Below are 19413 nucleotides of genomic sequence, written 5' to 3' on the forward strand. Positions count from 1 at the left end.
CTCAGAACACCTGACCATTTTATGTTAGTCTAATAAAATAAAGTTAAATTAAATTAAATTATAATTATAAAATATAATTGGCATATGGACTTGGCCATTTTATATTAGTCTAATAAAATAAAGGTGAATTAAATTAAATTCAATAATTTAATTTAATTTAACTTTATTTTATTAGACTAACATAAAATGGTCAGGTGTTCCAAGTTTATTTTTTATTTGTTTTTTATTTGTATTTTAATTTTATTTAATTTAATTGGCATATGGATTTGGAACACCTGACCACGTTATATTAGTCTAATTAAAAAATATATAATAATAATAATAATAATAATAATAATAATAATAAAATTGGCTTATGGACTTGGAACACCTGACCATTTTATATTAATCAAATAAAAAAATATATAATAAAATAAAATATATTTTAAAAAAAATGTGAAAATAATAATAGCTGTGTCCAGTCATTCTCACCTCTCTGTCTGGTTTGTGTGGTTTCATCAGCTCCACCGGTTGACCTCTCTTCACCATCATGACCTGAGAGTCTCCCAGCCAGGCCACATACAGTGTGCGACCCCTCAAAAAGGTCACAACCCCTGTGGTGCCACAACGCAGGTTCTGTTCCAGACATATGAATGCATACATATGTTGTCAATGCAAAAATGGCTGATATAACCATCCTGATATCTGACAATGTTTGTAGGGTAGCAACTCACCTCACGTGACGCCTTCTGTATGAACCGCTCGTCTGTCAGCTTGAAGGAGTGACACAGAGCCTCTCCGGCGTCCTGACTGAACATTTCTTGTCTTACCAGGTTTACGTGCAGATGATTGGCGGCGTAAATGGCAGCATCCACCCCACCGTGACCATCAAACACGGCAAAAAAAGCCTGCTCTTCCTGATCCTAAACACACATAGTTTTGTGTTAGCTTTACCTCATGAAAAGATTATTCAAAGTATTTTGTTACAGTTGCTGTACTGAAAGAAATTTTCCTGTTGTTATTCATTAAAAAATAGCTTATTGCCACATAAAAGACCTCATAATCCATTCTTAATTGAAATAAATCCCTGTAAGTGTCTTTCAATCCGTGTGAAACAGAAAACAAAAACAGGCCAACCTCTGGCATCCAACAGATCAGAAGCTGTTCGCTAATCAACTGCAGTCAACGCAGCTAAATGAAATATTCCACATGAGAAATATATGCAAATCAAATAATTGGTGCTTCCTCTTGTCGATCGCTTTTAATTATCAGCAGCTTACAAATTATTAAATGGCTTAGTTTCGTAGCAGGGCCAGTCAAACGGGATAAGCTCTCATTGGTATAAATAAGGATTTCATTATGGAAGAATCCCTGAGCACCCGAACACCTCGAGACGGCATGAAAATGCTCACTTTGAGATTAGGTTTTTATGACACTTGGATGCATTCAACTTTTTTGAATTGATTTGATTAATTTGTTCTTTCTTTCAATAATCAGTTAATACAGTAATCCACATCTTGTCTAACGATCTGCAAAGCAAAATCTGTATGCCACAAAATGAGTTTTTTAACCTACAAGGGAACGAAGCACACAAACAAACAGTACCGGTCAGAATAAAATAAAAATGACAAAATGGGTCTTGCAACTATTTATTGCAGTTTATTGAAAATGAAATGCATAATCATCACAGATTTTGATCGTAAGTCAATATTAGCATAGTATTAGTATGCATAATATGCCCACACATAAAAGAAAAATCAAATGCATCCTGGAACTTTTTATTGCAGGTCATTAAAAAGTCGAAGTGATTTAGTTTCACTTATCTAAACTTTTTGTGTGTGTTTTCCTTTACTGTAAACATTTCAATGCAAAAACAGCTATATGAAATATTAGCATATAATTCATCAGTCTGTATTATATGCATTGAAATCATATGAGAGTTTAACTTACTGTGTATGAAATCTTAGTGAAATCTTAGATCACCTACTTTTGTGTTTTTAATAAATTTTTTGTGATAAATTTAATGTAAAAATTGCTATGTAAATTAGATAACACATCAGGCAATAGTTTGTATTATATACATATGTAAGATCATATAAGGTTACTGCGACTTTTTATCTTGCAATTTTGACTTTTTTCTCAGAATTGTGAGATAAAAACTCACAACTGCAAAATATAAAGTCATAATTGCATGATACAAATCACAATTCTGACCTTTTTCTCAGCATTTCGTGAAATAAACTCACACTTGTGAGAAATAAAAGTCAGAATTGCTAGTTTTGCAAGAAAAAAAGTTGCAGTTGCAAGTTTATATCTTGCAATTTTGACTTCATTTCTCAGAATTGCGAGATTTTATATCTCACAATTCTGAATAAAAAGGCAGAATTGCAAGAAGTAAACTCATAACTGCAAGAAAAAAAAGGTCAGAATTATGAGATAAAAAGTAGCAACTGCGAATTATAAAGTCAGAATTGCATGATATAAACTCACAATTCTGACTTTATATCTCACAATTCTGAAATTGTGTCAGAATTGTGGGAAAAAAGTTGCAGTTGCAACTTTACATCTTGCAAGTTTAACTTCATTTCTCAGAATTGTGAGTTTATATGTCACAGTTCTGAATAACAAAGCAGAATTGTGAGATGTAAACTTGTAACTGCAAAAAAAAGCCAGTATTGTGAGAATAAAAAGTCACAACTGCGAATTATAAAGTCAGAACTGCATGATATAAACTCACAATTGTGATCGTTTTCTTAGCATTGCGTGAAGTAAACACAGTTGTGAGAAATGAAGTCAGAATTGTGAGAAATAAGGTCAGAATTAGTAGACACAAACTTGCATTTCTGACATTAATATCTCAATTCTGAGAAAACAAAGTCAGAATTGTGAGATAGAAAATCGCAATTGCGAGTTATAATCAGAATTTCCTGGTATAAACTCACAATTCTGACTTTTTTTCTCAGACTTAAGATATAAAGTCAGAATTATGAGGGAAAAAAGTCAGAAATGCAAGTTTATATCTTGCAGTTTTGACTTAATTTCTCAGAATTGCGAGTTTATATCTCCCAGTTCTGAATAACAAGGCAGAATTGTGAGATTAAAAAGTCACAACTGCAAATTATAAAGTCAGAATTGCATGATATAAACTCACAATTCTGATCATTTTCTTAGCACTGCGTGAAGTAAACTCACAATTTTGAGAAATGTAGTCAGAATTGTGAGAAATAAGGTCAGAATTAGTAGATACAAACTCGCATTTCTGACTTTTTCCCTCTCAATTCTGAGAAAAAAAAAGTCAGAATTGTGAGATAGAAAATCGCAATTGCGAGTTATAATCAGAATTTCCTGGTATAAACTCACAATTCTGCCTTTTTTTTCTCAGAATTGAGAATTGAGAAAAGAAGTTAGAAATGCGAGTTTATATCTTGCAATTTTGATGTAATTTCTCAGAATTGCGAGTTTATATCTCAAATACTGAACAAAAAGGCAGAATTGTAAGATGTAAACTCGTAACTGCAAGAAAAATGTCAGAATTGTGAGAATAAAAAGTCACAACTGCAAATTATTAAGTCAGAATTGCATAATATAAACTCACAATTCTGACCTTTTTCCTCAGCATTGCATGAAAAACTCACAACTGCAAGAAATAGTCAGAATTAGTAGATACAAACTTGTGTTTTTGACTTTATATCCTACTTCTGAGGAAAAAAGTCAGAATTGCGATGAAATAAACTCACAATTTTGATTTCTCCTCACAATTCTGACTTTATATCTCACAATTCTGAGAAAAGAAAGTCAGAATTGCAAGACAAAAATTCACAATTATTATTTATAAAGCCAGAATTGCGTGATATAAACTCTCAATTGTGAGAAACAAAGTCAGAAAAGATTAAAAACTCACAATTCTGACTTTTTCCTTGCAATTCTGACTTTATATCTAACAATTTTAAAAAGTCCAATTGTGAGGGGAAAAAGAATATGTTCTCAGAATTGTGAGTTTGTCTCGCAATTCTGACTTTATAACTCGCAATTGTGAGTGTATATCACATTTCTGAACAAAATAAGTCAGAATTCTGAATTTATATCTCGCAATTCTGACCTTATAACTTGAAATTGCAAGTTTATATCTTGCAATTCTAACTTCATTTCTCAGAATTGCGAGTTTATATCAGTTCTGAGGAAAAAAGTCAAAATTGCAAACTCGCAGGTGCGAGTTTTAAGATAAAAAGTCACAATTACCTTTTTTATTCAGTAGTGGAAATGGACTTTCCTACATATTTGCATGTGACAAATGCAATTGTTTTCGCTATTTTAAGTTTCTGTACTTCTCATTGTGCATCTTTTTTTTCTTCTTCTTCATTTTTCTTTTATTATTATAGAAAGAGGGATAGAAAGAGGGGGCAGGATAGGGAAAGGTCCTTGAGCCAGGATTCAAACTCGGAACGCACGTAACACAAAGCGTTATATGTCAGCTCACTGCCCACAGGGCTGTCGGCGCTGACCAGTGTGCATCATTTAATTATGTTCACAGCATTCTAGTTTTGTCATGTTGCTCGTGTGGAACAGCACTGATAGAACGACAACCACGATTACGTTTTTCTCTCTCTGTGCAAATGCACTGAATGACGTCCACTTATGGCTGAGGCTGGTCTCTGATCTGCTTTGCCTAAGGCAAAGGGATGCTGGTGTTCGCCAATAATACCAGTAAAAGCCTAGCATTTATCAAACGGCTCCTGGATGTGACCGATGAAGAACCGCCTCAGAGTCTATGAGTAAAGTGTGGTAAGGAAGAGCGTATTGATGAAACGTGCTGCCGTCAGGATGGAATATTCCCTACAGTCATGCTTTAGGGAGAGTCTATTTCATGCTAGTGGACAGCAATACCACAGTGTCTGCTCTTATTAGAGGAAGAATAGCCCACACATCTAATCTGAAACATCAAGTAGATGTGGACGTGAGGCGGCAAATCTGTCGGCACTTATTGCTTTGCGGTGACGGAGCACATTCTCGCTCGACTAGAAATTACACTGGCAATCAGGAAAGAAATTGCATAATGCTGTTTCTTCAGAGATGTTGGGTTCAACACAACTCTATTAGAATGAAAAGTGATGTTAAGTGTATTGGTTCTTTAGCATCAATCTGGACTCAGCATTTGTGTTAGATATTTGTTAAAGTGCGGCTCAGCAGAGGCCTTAAAATGAGTTTTTGATGAAAAACAATCATGAGCTGCTAACAGCCTTAGTATTCATCGGCTGTTAGATGCCTTAGAATTTGCCTGTGGGTCGGAGCTGTGGCTTAGCAGCTTGCGCAGACGTATTGAGCCTTGGTGCTCACATGGGTGCTATGGGGTTAAATCCATCTTGCAACATTTCCTGATCATATTCTATCCGTTCTGGGCCTTGAACGTGTCTGTTGCACAGCTGTCTGTGCAGGATCAGAAAGCTCTCGGATTTCATCAAAAATATCTTCATTTGTGTTTTGCAGGTTGGAATGACAAGAAGGTGAGTAATTAATGACAGAATTTTCATTTGTGGGTGAACTAAGCGTTTAAAGTCATACCTGTAGATTGAAGAGTGTGTTGAAGTCAGGAATGACGACGTGTTTGTCTTCCATCTTTCGGCGCATGTTTTTAATAGCGTGGATGGAGGTCTCGTAGTACGGCAAGTGGCGGCGGCGATACGGAAACTCCTTTAGCCAATGACAGCAGGTCTCGCATAGCTTATTAAAGATCAGCCGGGCCAGCTTCACCGAATCAATCTCTGTCGAGGCAAATAACATGTTACATGTTACGCAGGCGAACATAAACACTCTAAGCTGCTTTGAATCAGGATGACTAAGCAGCCATTCTTTCATATGTCACAACAGTGTAAAAAAAACACATACATGCACCATACACAAACAGACAGCGCTGTTTTTTCTCACAAGCCGAACAGATTTGACTGCAATATCATATTGGAAAGGAAGAGTGCTTGAGCCGCTGATTAAATGCACAGTGGAAGCGGAATCGAGGACAGTGGGCAAAAGAGGCCATCTGCCAACTGAGAAAGAGAGAGAGAGGAGGTGACTGGTTAATGATGATGGGATTGTTCCAGCTCTGGTCTCTATGGACTAAAGCTGACGTTCCTTCGTTCTGCGAAGTTCTTGTCAATATCTCTAAAGCACAAGTTCTCCCTTTACACCCAACTGTGATCTGTATGCTGCTCTTTATGTCCTCAATGTTTTCCAGGTAGTGATATAAAGCGTTTGATGGACAACTATAAGTACTGAAAGGTGCCTATAAAAGGGATAGTTTATTACAAATCTGTCATCAATTAATGATGTTTTTCCAAACCCACATTTTGGCAGATCAAAATGCATCACATCAGGTTAGATGTCAGATGACACCAGTTGCTACTGGTTCTCATGTCACTATGGAAGCCAGTTGCCACCACTGAATTATAAAGGTAATTGCGACTTTTTAATCTCACAATTCTGACTTTTTTTTCAGTACTGCATAACACAAACTTGCAATTCTGACTTCTTTCTCAGAATTGCGGGATATAAACTTGATATGAACTCGCAATCCTGAGAATTGAATGATATAAACTTGAAATTGCGGGTTATAAAATCACAGTTGTGTGTTAGAATCTAAGAATTGTGGGATATAAACTTGTAATTCTGAGGGAAAAAAAGTCATAATTGCAAGATATAAACTCACAGTTCAGAGGAAAAAGTCACCATTGTGAGATAAACTCACAATTCAAAGAAAAAAGTCACAATTGCGATTTATAAACTTGCATTTCTAAGAAAAAAGTCACAATTGGGAGATAAACTTGCAATTCTAAAAAAAAGTCACAATTGCAAGATATAAACTTGCAGTTCTGAGGAAAAAAAAGTCACAATTGTGAGAAACACAATTGTGAGAAAAAACTCGCAATTCTAAGAGAAAAGTTACAATTGCGATATATAAACTCGCAGTTCTGAGTAATAGTCACAACTGTGAGCAAAACAATCACAACTGCGAAAATATAAACTCGCATTTCTAAGAAAAAAGTCACAATTGGGAGATATAAACTCGCAGTTCTGAGAAAAAAAGTCACAATTGTGAGGTAAACTCGCAATTGTAAGAAAAAGTCACAATTCGAGTAAGTCACAACTGTGAGCAAAAAAGTCACAATTGCGAAAATATAAACTTGTAATTTTGAGAAGAAAGTCAGAATTGTGAGAAACTCATAACTCTGAAAAAAAGTCACAATTGTGATATATAAACTCGCAGTTCAGAGAAAAAGTCACAAGTGCAGGATAAACTCGCAATTAAGAAAAAAGTCACAATTGCGAGATATAAACTCACAATTCTAAGAAAAAGTCACAATTGCAACAATAAAACAAACTGATCTAAATTCATAATTCTGAGAAAAAAAAAAATTGCGATATATAAACTTGCAGTTCTGAAAAAAAGTCACAATTGCGAAATATAAACGTTCAATTCTGAGAAAAAAGTCACAACTGCGAGATATAAACTCGCAGTTCTGAGAACAATTCTCTCCAAGATATAAACTCAAGATATAAAAAGTCAGAATTGCAAGTTTATATCTCGCAATTGTGACGAGTTTATTTCTCGCAGTTGTGACTTTTTTCCCAGAATTGCCAGTTTATATCTCACAATTCTGATGAACTATGATACATGTGATACACAATTCTGAGAAATGAAGTCAGAATTGTAAGATGTAAACTGTCAACTGACAAAAAAGTCAGAATTGTGACTAAGATTAAAAATTTTCTATTCAATGGCGAAATTGGGCTTCCATGTGTCTCTAATATTAGAACGCACCAAACATTTTAATATCTGGAAGTGTAAATAAGATGTAAAAGATACAGGCATAAGTGTCAGTTTGTTACGTAAAGTTGCTGCATGGCTGCAGACAACTTGAAATAAACCACATGAGAACTACTATTGTGGTGCTTTTTATTAAGATTTTTAGTCTTCTCGTCACTGTTTGCATTATTTGTGTGGAAAAGAGCAGCATTAGCATTCTTTAAGACATCTTCTTTCATGTTCTATTGCAAAGGGAAGAAAGAGAGGAAGTCATACAGATTTGCAAAGACATGAGGGTAGGTAAATTGACCGAATTTTTATTTTTAGGTGTACAAAACCTTTAAAAGTATCATTGGCAAGCATGTTATTTGTTTCTAAAGCTCATAAAATGTTGCTCAAAAAATTTGCATGCCAAAACTTATGGCAAAGTCCCAGATTTGCCTAATGGAGTGTCTGGTTATTGAATGACTCTATTTATTGCAGATTTTTTCAAAGCCTGCATGTTCGTTTTTGTCTGCCTCAGTACTGCTTTTGACAGATGTGTTTTAGCATTGTGTGGACGAAAAGGTCTTTTAGATTGTTTGATGGTTGTAAAAGTAGACATTACATGCTCTTTTCTCTTCCCCTAGCCTTTCAGATGCTCTCTCTCTCTCTCTCTCTCTCTCTCTCTCTCTCTTGTCTCCGTGGGCACAGAGTCTAAATTTAATCTGCCATCTCAGGGCTGAGCTGGTGAACAGTATGTACTGCCTTTGCCCTGAGCAGACGTCTGTCTGCCGCCCATTGTACTGATGTCAGTCGTTTCCACTGCTACGACTTACACTAAACATAATCTCTGCTGCTGGAACGGGTCACGTCATGTAGGCCTGTTTAAAGGACCGTACCTCCCGTGAAACCTTTTATCAACTGTCCTCGCTGAGGAAAACCAGACTCGGCTCAAGTGGAGTTCTCGTTCTCTGACGTATTTTTGAACAGTGCTTAAACGCAACACAGATTGCAGTCCATCTGGCTTTATAAATCTACCGTCCACTCAGGAAAGTGTCTGGGATCAGCGTGCTATGTGAATGTCTGCGCTAACTCATGACGGCAATAGTTGGATGTGAACCGCAGAGAATTATTGCAGCCTTCATGACTTGTCGGAATGATTGTATTTATGAGATCAGTGCACATGAACGCCACCGCAATGTTGTAATTACCCGTGGGGAAACTCTGAATTTTCTTCCAGAGTTGTCGTATGTCTATTAAAGAATTATGGTGGAAACAAATTGCTGTCGGTCATAATTAAAGATGAAATGTGTAATTTTACTAACAGAAGCAGAACTGTTTGTAATCTGTTTGGTTGAACAGTCAACTACATTTCTGTTTTCTGTCGCAGCACAAGAACGTTAAAAAGACATCAATAAAATATATATTACAATAATGTAGTTTTTTGTCAAAATAAGTTGAAAAGATATAAATATATAAAGAAGCACAAAATGTTAAAATATGTAAACAACAAACAAACAAAAAAAAAAAATATACACATTAAACAAACTGTTAAAATGTATTTAAAAAACTAAAATTATTGAAAATGTTCAAATATATAAATATATTATTATTATTATAATATATTAAAATTCTATATTATCTGTCAAAATAAATTGAAGAGATATTTATATATAAAGCAGCATGAAATGTTTAAAATATATAAATAACATACATATTAAAATTCTATACTGTTTTGTCAAAATAAATTGAAAAGATATAAATATATAAAGAAATGTTAAAATATATGAATAACATGCATATTAAATTTCTACACTGTTTCTAAATAAACATAATGAACTTTAAATATTTAATATCATTAAATATTATATATTACAAATAATATGCATTTTTTAAATATTTACATTTTAGATAACAGAATTTTAAATTCATTTCATTTATGTATTTCATATATACTGTATATTATAATGATATTTTTTTCGTGTTATGGCTGATGCTAAAATTATACAGTATAGTCTAAATGAATTAAAAATATAATATAAAAAATGTAATATTTTAAATGCTACAATTTTCGTGTTATGTCTGATGTTAAAATTATACAGTATATTGTCTAAATAAATAAAAAATATAATGCAAAAAAATTTAATTAATTATATATATATATGCATTATAATAATTATTTTCATGTTTTGGCTGATGTTAAAATTATACAGTACATTGTCTAATTCAATTAAAATATAACGCTATTTTTTTTAAATGCTACTAGTGAATTTAGCTATTATGTTATAATGTACAGTATAAAATAAAATGAATATTTATTTTGATATTTGCTAGATTATTTTTAAAGGCTACATTTAAAAGTGATTATTAAAATTATACAATACATTTAAATGATTAAAGATATATATATGTTATTATAAAGATGACAGCAAAGGTAATCTAAATGTAAAAATAAAGGAAATGGGCATGTACAATTAAATATGCAATACTGACCAATACAGATTTTTTTAAAAAAATCTTATATATAGATGTATATAGGCCAGTGACCAATATGCTACTGACATATTGTATGTCCACAACATCTGTCCTCCAAAAAGGTTGTGATACACTTTCATGTGGCAGTTTACAGTTATTGCTACAGAAAGAGTATTGCCAAAGGGGGAAATGAATCAGATCAACACGATATCATAACAAAGAAAGGTATCAAATATGAATTGATCTTACAAGCTCCATTAGACCTGCTAAAGGTCTCGTTTCTAAACCAGCCAAAACTGTGGCGCGTTAGCAGCCGTTGTCACCTCAAATTCCTTTGCCATTTCAATTCGAATATAGAAAGATAAGAAAGCAATTCAGGCCACCGTTAAGTTAGTAAGTGACCTAAATTTGCAGTCGAATAGAGGCTTAAAATTGTGCAGAATGGCCTACATTCAGATCAAATATCACAAGATCTCTACTCGATAGCAAGGCTTCAATGCAGACCCGGCTCATTCACCGGCTTTATTGACACTGAGTGACTTCAGACGGTTCAAGAAAAGTCACAATGAATCTATGCTAGACTTGTCTCATTAAAAAATAAGACCTCACAGTCCAAGTTACGTTTAACTGGGTTTTTATAGGGCACTTACGAGGCAGCGTGTCTGTTCCATCCTCCACACTCTTGTTGAGATAGTACACAGAGAGATCGCTTTGCAGGATGCTGTCTGCTGTACCACGGGCCAGGGCTGCAGCCAAGGAAAAAGGGCAATTACTGTAAAAGAAGAGACGAAGAGAGAGAGAGAGCTTTAAAACATCTGCTGAGTAGATCACGGAAACATTATGCAAAGGAGCGCTTGATTCAATTTTTCCTTCATTTTTTTCCTTTTTCCAGCACCAGAGCGAGCGCTCGTTTAACCGTGAGATGATGAGTAGGAGGCAAAAGCAATATGCGCGGGGCAAAACAGAGAAAATGGCCAAAGATATTCCAGCTGAATATGTTCTTATGATCGCTGTGCATCAAAAACCTCTTTTTCTATTTCTTTAAAAAAGCTTACGGTGAGGAACAAGGGTAAAAAAGCTGAACTGTAAGCGTTAAAGCCTGGCTTTTTAACTACTGATGTGAATATCCTTTTAGGGCTTGTCGCTCTGATGGATTGAGAGAGCGAGGAGAGGCACTCTAAAACTAGCATGACCCAAATCCACTCCAGCACTCTGCCGCTCTGAGAGCAGAGACCCCGCTGGATCACTGAAAATAAATACGGCCGCGCGTTATGAAATCAAGAGCCGTCACTTAAAGACAAGCCCCGTCATCCCCATAAGAGGATTTCATAAGAGACGATCATGGAATTCTCATCTGAACAGAACAGGGATCTCCCCATTAAATGACTGACAATGAATTGTCAGATAAGGACCGGAAATCCTATGTGTTTATATGGCATATTGAAATTATGACATCATAAATACTGCATATTTTTTAGGTAGATTACAAGAATATAGAGTAAAAATTGCACATTTTAAGACATTTTAAGCATCTCAGTGTTGGAAAAAGTTGTGCTGCTTAATATTTTTTTGGAACCTGTGATTCTTTTTTCAGGATTCTTTGATGAATAAAAAGTTAAAAAGATCGGCGTTTATTCAAAATAGAAATATTTTCTAACAATGTAAGTTTTTACTATCACTTTTTATCAGTTTAACACATCCTTGCTGAATAAAAGTATACGTTTCTTTCAAACAAAGAAAGAAGGAAAAAATTTACTGAACCCAAACTTTAAATGGTCATGAATATTGTTACAAAAGATTTTTGTTTTAAATAAACGCTGTTCTTTTTAATGTTTTATTCATCAAGAATCCTAAAATCACAGGTTCCAAAAAAATGTTAAGCAGCACAACTGTTTCCAACATTGATAATAAATCAGCATATTAGAATGATTTTTGAAGGATTGTGTGATACTGAAGACTGGAGTGATTTAAAGTATATTAAAATAGAAAACTACTATTTTAAATTGCAATAATATTACACAACATTATTGTTTTATTCTGTATTTTTAATCAAATAAACACAGCCTTGATAAGCAGAAAAGTCTTCTTCAAAAATAATTAATCTTACTGATCCAAAACTTTTGAACATTAGTGTATATATATATGGACCACAAAACCAGTCATAAGTAGCATGGGTATATTTGTAGCAATAGCCAACAATACATGGTATGGATCTAAATTATAGATTTTTCTTTTATGCCAAAAATCATTAGGATATTAAGTAAACACCATGTTCCATGAAGGTATTTTGTATATTTCCAACTTAAATATATCAAAAAATAATAATATTAATAATATGGATTGCTAAGAACTTCTTTTGGACACATTTAAAGTTGATTTTCTCAGATTCCAGATTTTCAAATAGTTGTATCTCGGCCAAATATTGTCCTACTCAATAAAGAAAAGCTTATTTATTCAGCTTTCAGATGATGTATAAATCTCAATTTAAAAAAATGCACCCTCATGACAAAGTTTGGGGTTGTTAGGTGTTTTTTTTTCTTTTATGCTCACCAAAGCTGCATTTATTTAATAAAAATACAGTAAAACAGTAATACTGTGAAATAATGTGATTTAAAATAACCTTTTTATATATATTGTAAATCGTAATTTATTCTGAAATTGGTGCTCAAGATACATTCATTGTTCATATTAATGTTGAAATCAATTTTGTGCTGCTTAATATTTTTGTGGAAACTCTGATTTCTTTTTTAGGAAGAACAGCATTTTTTAAATACAATTATTTTTTATAAATGTGACCCTGGACCACAAAACCATTCATAAGGGTCAATTTTTCTAAATTGAGATTTATACATCATCTGAAAGCTGAATAAATAAGCTTTCCATTGTGTTGTTATAGGACAATATTTGGCCGAGATACAGCTATTTGAATATATGGAATCAAAATATTGAGAAAATCACATTTAAAGTTGTCCAAATGAACTTCTTAATAATGCATATTACTAATCAAAAATTAAGTTTTGATATTTTTACAGTAGGAATTTTGCAAAATATTATCTTGGAACATGATCTTTAATCCATTTCCCAACGATTTTTGGCATAAAAGAAAAATCTATAAATTTGACCCATACAATGTATTTTTGGCTATTGCTACAAATATACCCCAGCGACTTAAGACTGGTTTTGTGGTCCAGGGTCACAAATGTCTTTACTGTCACTATTAATCAATTTATCAATCCTTGCTAGATAAAGTATTATTTTCTTTAAAAAAAAATATCTTTAAATTCTTACTGATCCCTAACTTTTTTTATATATTAAAGGCACAGTATGTAGTTTGCACCACTAGAGGGCACATTTTAAAACCAAACAAAGAAACAAGGCGTACTTTGATGACGCCGCGTTTGAGTGTGGAATTATGGGAGTTGTCGCCTTCATCCCTACAGCTGATGCAATTCGACGAGACTTCACGTTTGTGGAAGAGCTTACGTATTAAAGATTTACTGTAGTAGGAAGCAGGGTGGGGTGGAAAGCCACAAAAGCGAGTACACTGAAACGATCGCCAATAAGAGGTGAGCATGACATATGGTTTGAAAATAGCTGAGCTTTTATTATGCCACAGTTGACCACTTCTGCTCCTTCGAGACAAGCGTTTAGTGTTTTTTTTTCGTGTTTTCTCGATAGCGTATGATTTCATTGGCAGGTGATGAAAGGACACGGTCTCTTACATTACTTAAAATTGCTTATTTCTCTGGATTTAAACATTCTTTAAAACAGATGGAATAATGTAAGTTCACAAGTCAGCAAAATATATTGCTGTTCTAGTGTTTTTGGATATGTTAATCAAAAAATCTTACAGATTGTGCCTTTAAAGCAAATCCAAAAAAGAAAAACCTATTTCATTAATCCATTAAATAATGAAAAATGAAAAAAAATAATAATAAAAAACAGTTTCCAACTGCGAAAAGGAACAATGATCTGGCACAGAAATAATTTCTCTCAGTGAATAAATATGCCTCTAAAATCTTCAAAACGTGTGTCTGGACAGTGTCAATGTGCCATTCCCATCTCGCTCTGTCTGTGAGGGGCTTCAGTGGCGTTTGCCAACATTCTGCTGAATTAATAGCCTCAGCTGTGGCCTGATGGGAGAGGATAACGGCGCCATCCAATAATGTGATGTCCTAATCCCAAAAACATTTATTATGACGCGCTCAGTTTATGAACGACTGTCTGTAATAAATTAAAATTGATATAAAAGTTTTACATAGAAGAAGCCAGAAGAAATGATGCAGATCATAAAGACAATTTGATTCAATTCTAAATCTGTTCTGTGTTCTTTCATAAAGCCATATATCTTATACATGTATCTAAAATTTTAACCACACTTGCATATTCTTGGTTACACCTGTGCAATGTAGAATATAATGTATGAGCAACCCAAAACTGATTTCTTATATTACGTGTTACAGTGCATTATCCAAGCATCAGTCAAGAAAACATGCATTATGAATATCCAATGCATTTAAAATGCCTCCACTCTAGTGGTCATAGCAACGTAAGGCTGTACAGCACTGACAGCTGATGCGCCCGCATAGCCATGACAACCCTGACAGCAGCGCCATGCTGCTTGCGCAACGTGGGCTGCGCCATGACGACGGGTTGCCGTGGTGAGTGATGTTGTAGTGAGGCAAATAGCCACAATCCGCCCTCGGGCCAGAACACACGTTAGATATTAGAAATCAGAGCAATCTCTGACTGCTTCACACACACACACACACTGAGCACGAGAGGCTGGAATACCAGCCCAGCAGACGGGAGGGCGGAAAGTGGAGCGTTCTCAAGGACGACTCAATGACGGTCTGCTCCAAATGAAAGCTCCTGCAGAGAGATGAGAAGGAGGCTACAAAATAACAGCTAACAGCTTCTTCCACACATCATGTAGTCAGTTCAGTCAGGATGAAGTAGGGAAGAAAGAGAGTTCACATTAATCATAGTCCATTTACCAATTACATAATTATTTATACTTTACACTGCATGTATTGTTTGGATCTCTATCTAACTGTCTATCTATCTATCTATCTATCTATCTATCTATCTATCTATCTATCTATCTATCTATCCACCCAATCTTCCATCATCCATCAGATCTTTCCATCTATCACTGCACATTTTTTGCATGTCTATCTATCTATCTGTTCATTCATCCTTCTTTGTCTGTCTCTGTATCTATCCACCCAACCATCCATCCATTTATCTATCCATCAATTTATTGATTTTTCCATCTGTTAATCCATCAATCCAACCATCCAACTATCCATCCATCCTTCCGTCTCTCTATCTATCCACCCAACCATCCATACATTTATCTATCAATTTATTGATCTTTCCATCTGTGAATCTATCCATCCATCCATCTATCCATCCATTTATCAATCTATCCATCCAACCATCCATCCGTTTGTTGATCTTTCCATCCATCCATCCATCCATCCATCCATCCATCCATCCATCCATCCGTCTCTCTAACTATCCACCTAACCATCCATCCATCTGTTTGTCTGTCTCTCTATCTATCCACCCAACCATCCATCCATTTATCTATTTATCAATTTATTGATTTTTCCATTTGTTGATCTATCCATCCATCCATTTATCTATCTATCCACCCAACCATCCATCCATTTATCTATCTAGCATTTTATTGATCTTTCCATCTGTTGATCTATCCATCCATCTATCCATCCATTTATCTATCTATCCACCCACCCAACCATCCATCCATCTGTTTGTTGATCTTTCCTTCCATCCATCCATCCATCCCTCTAACTATTCGCCCAACCATCCATCCATCCATCCACCCGTTTGTCTGTCTCTCTATCCACCCAACCATCCATCCATTTATCTATCTATCAATTTATTGATCTTTCCATTTGTTGATCTATCATCCATCCATTTATCTATCTATCTATCCACCCAACCATCCATCCATTTATCTATCTAGAATTTTATTGATCTTTTCATCTGTTGATCTATCATCCATCCATTTATCTATCCACCCACCCAACCATCCATCCATCCATCCGTTTGTTGATCTTTCCATCCATCCATTCATTCATCCATCCATCAATCCCTCTAACTATCCACCCAACCATCCATCCATTTATCTATCAATTTATTGATCTTTCCATCTCTTGATCTATCCATCCATCTATCTATCCACCCAACCATCCATCCGTCTAACAATTTATTGATCTTTTCATCTGTTGATCTATCTATCATCTATCTATCTATCTATCTATCTATCTATCTATCCATCCACCCATCCATCCATTTATTGACCTTTCCATCAGTTTATCTGTCTGTCTTTCTATCCATCTTCCATCTATCTATCTATCTATCTATCTAGATATATATTCATTAATCTTTCCCATTTATATGTTCAATCAATCAATCAATCTATATCTAGATATGTTATCTGTCCATCTGTCCATCCATCTGTCTGTCCTTCCGTCCATGAAGGCTAACTAACTTTGATGTATGAATTAGATCCTAGGGACACTGGGAGTCTTTGACATCATGCGTGTCGCAGGGACAGCAGTGTACATTAGTGTCTGCCATCACAGAAAGATAAAAAAAAGATGGGGGAGAAAAGTGACAGTGAGATGGGGGAGGAACTGATGGCCTGAGGAGGGGACGAAGACAGAAAGAGAGAGAAATGACATGCCAATTGCCATCACATTCTGGGATCCTCCTCCGCATTTCCATTCATAGAAATGCTCCTGTTCTCTCTCTCCTTCTCTCTCCTGCACACACGCACGCAGCCGTCACTACCTGAGAGGGAGGGGGTGCCGAGGTGGGGAGCTCTGATTGGCTCAGGCTCTCGAGTACAGCTAAGGTGAGCCAATGGGAGACGCCCGTTTCTTGAGCAGCGCAGAGGCATGCTAAGGAATGAGGATTAGAGAAGAGCCGTTTTTGTCCTCTCAACCAAGTTGCAAAAAATACATACACGCTGCTTTCTTTATCCCCAGACTTCAAAGCACTGCACAATGTGACGTCTCTGTAGTAGGCTACTAAGATCTCTCAGCATGCTTATGTGTTGCCAGAGAGACTGTGAACGGAAATTAAGCATAAATAGCAGTGGCTCTGCACTCATTTTGGTTGCGTTTAACAGATTAGCCTGGTTACAGAAGATAAATGCAACTATACAACAGGAGGGTAGTGAAAAAAAAAGAAAGCAAGAAAGTGAGAGAAGCAGGGTTGTGTGTCGGGGAGCCTTGCTTTGACGTCATTCAGAGAAACGAAGGCTCAGTGTGGTTAACACTATATAGTCACACTTGATGTCAGGAGAGAAATTACGCTTTGCGTGCGTACACACACAGCCACACACTGCTGATGGACATGCATACCATATAAATGCAGTAATCATAACGAGGTATGTAATTAAAGACCTCCACACACATACAGAATCAGTTTCCTCTCATATTAAAATAATTAAGCAAGGCACAAAAAGCTGTGTGATATTTTAAAGGGCTTGTTTGCAAGCTCTCAAGTGCCTTATTACTTTAATTAAAACGGATAACAAGTAATAAAAAATATTCAAGAGATACATGTTTATTAAATATTACTTAAAGGCTAATTGTGTAATTAAAGTGTTTAAATGCTTTCTATCCCAGCTAAATATGTAAAGAAAACCACAAAAAAGCCATTCATGTGCTGATTTGTGCTGTGATGCTTTCAAAACATTACTCAATTAGTTTGAGTTGCCCAACGACAACACTGGCTCAACGAATGGCATACTTTTTGGGCGGGGCTATCTTTCTGTTCAACCAATGGCATATGGGGAAACCTGTATGAAATAGTCATTATTTTAGCATATCTGTTTTGTAATAGACTTCAAGATTCAACTAGACAAAATAATGTTTTTAGTATGAAAATAGTATTATGTGTGTCTCATGGTGTGTTTACACCAAATGCAAATTTAATTATTCGTGAGAGTAGATTACATGCAAAGCCAATTCGCGCCAGGTGATGCGAATGACACGAACGTGCGATATTCATCTCAATTGCATCTTCCATGCAAGTTGAAAAATTTCAACTCTAGCGGAAAATATGCATGATGAGTTCTTCAGCAAGCCAATCAACAAAGAGCTTATTGACACGTCTGGTACCAGAAAATGGAAGAGAGCATTATTGTAGCCCGAAATCTATGATATAGGTATCTAGAGCATAGTGGTAGTTGTATTTTATTAGCATGGCTACACAGATGCTGCTATCAGTAAAAAATAATGTCGCTTTTTACTTTCACTTTCGAGATTTGTGACAGCGACAGTTCTTACCACACATTTTACAAGATTAGATGCTTGTCAGTGGTGCTCAGCATCTGCAAATCATTCACCATCGTCCTCATCATCTCTCCTTACTCTGTTTATGTGGTAAGTGAAATTGAATATACTGTCAATCTGTCCTTGCTAGCCCAACAACAGCAATACTGGCTCTACCAATCGCAAGCATTTGGGGGCAGGGCTATTTTTCTGTTGAACCAATGGCATACGGAAAGAAACTTGAGTGAAAACAGTCATTATTTTAGCATATCTGTTTTATAAAAGACATTCAACTAGAAATGTATTTTTAGCATATGGAATATAGTATTGTGTGTCTTTGTTGCAGTGTAGCTTGGCATGCACATTCTAACCCACCTGCTACTGCAAAAACATGTCACACACACAATTACACAAGGCTCTCAAGGGGGTTTCTACTCTTACATTAACTTTCAACCGTCCTTGACTGTGTAAGATCCCACAAACACTCGACATCACTTGTGTGCGTGTATGAGAGGATTTTTCTTTTCACACAGAGCTTCTCCTCTGAGACTCCAGTTCAGTTTAGCCATAAGTGGCTGCTCTGTTGTGATCCATGCTGGTGATGTGCTGCCATAATGAAGTATCATTTATCATTAAGATTAAATGGTGTGTTAAGAATGCCTAAAATGAATATAAAACAGATATAAAATGCTAAACTGATGTTCAAACTTTTACTTAAAGGTATGTTTCTAAAGCCACTCTTTTTGATATAAAAAAGTGAATGGAGACTGAAGCACTCAAGCACCAAAATGACTAAAAAAAGCCATAAATAAATCATAATAATGGTCAGTGTGATTTATGGTCTGCTGACTAAATGACTTCACATGA

At 35.3% G+C, this 19413-nt stretch overlaps 1 protein-coding gene across 2 annotated transcripts in view; it reads right to left on the reverse strand.

Annotated features, from left to right (window-relative positions):
* The window catches only part of ppm1e (protein phosphatase, Mg2+/Mn2+ dependent, 1E), a 65076-nt gene that overhangs the window by 11139 nt on the left and 34524 nt on the right, over nucleotides 1-19413 (reverse strand). For both annotated transcript variants that reach the window (XM_051120837.1, XM_051120839.1), the window contains exons 2-5: nucleotides 10882-11003; nucleotides 5539-5738; nucleotides 714-902; nucleotides 472-615 (exon numbers count right to left, since the gene is read on the reverse strand). In XM_051120837.1, coding sequence (XP_050976794.1) covers nucleotides 472-615; nucleotides 714-902; nucleotides 5539-5738; nucleotides 10882-11003 — 655 coding nt within the window. The remainder of the gene's footprint in view (nucleotides 1-471; nucleotides 616-713; nucleotides 903-5538; nucleotides 5739-10881; nucleotides 11004-19413) is intronic.

The sequence above is a fragment of the Labeo rohita genome, chromosome 10 (assembly GCF_022985175.1).
Source record: "Labeo rohita strain BAU-BD-2019 chromosome 10, IGBB_LRoh.1.0, whole genome shotgun sequence".
Classification (NCBI taxonomy): Eukaryota; Metazoa; Chordata; class Actinopteri; order Cypriniformes; family Cyprinidae; genus Labeo; species Labeo rohita.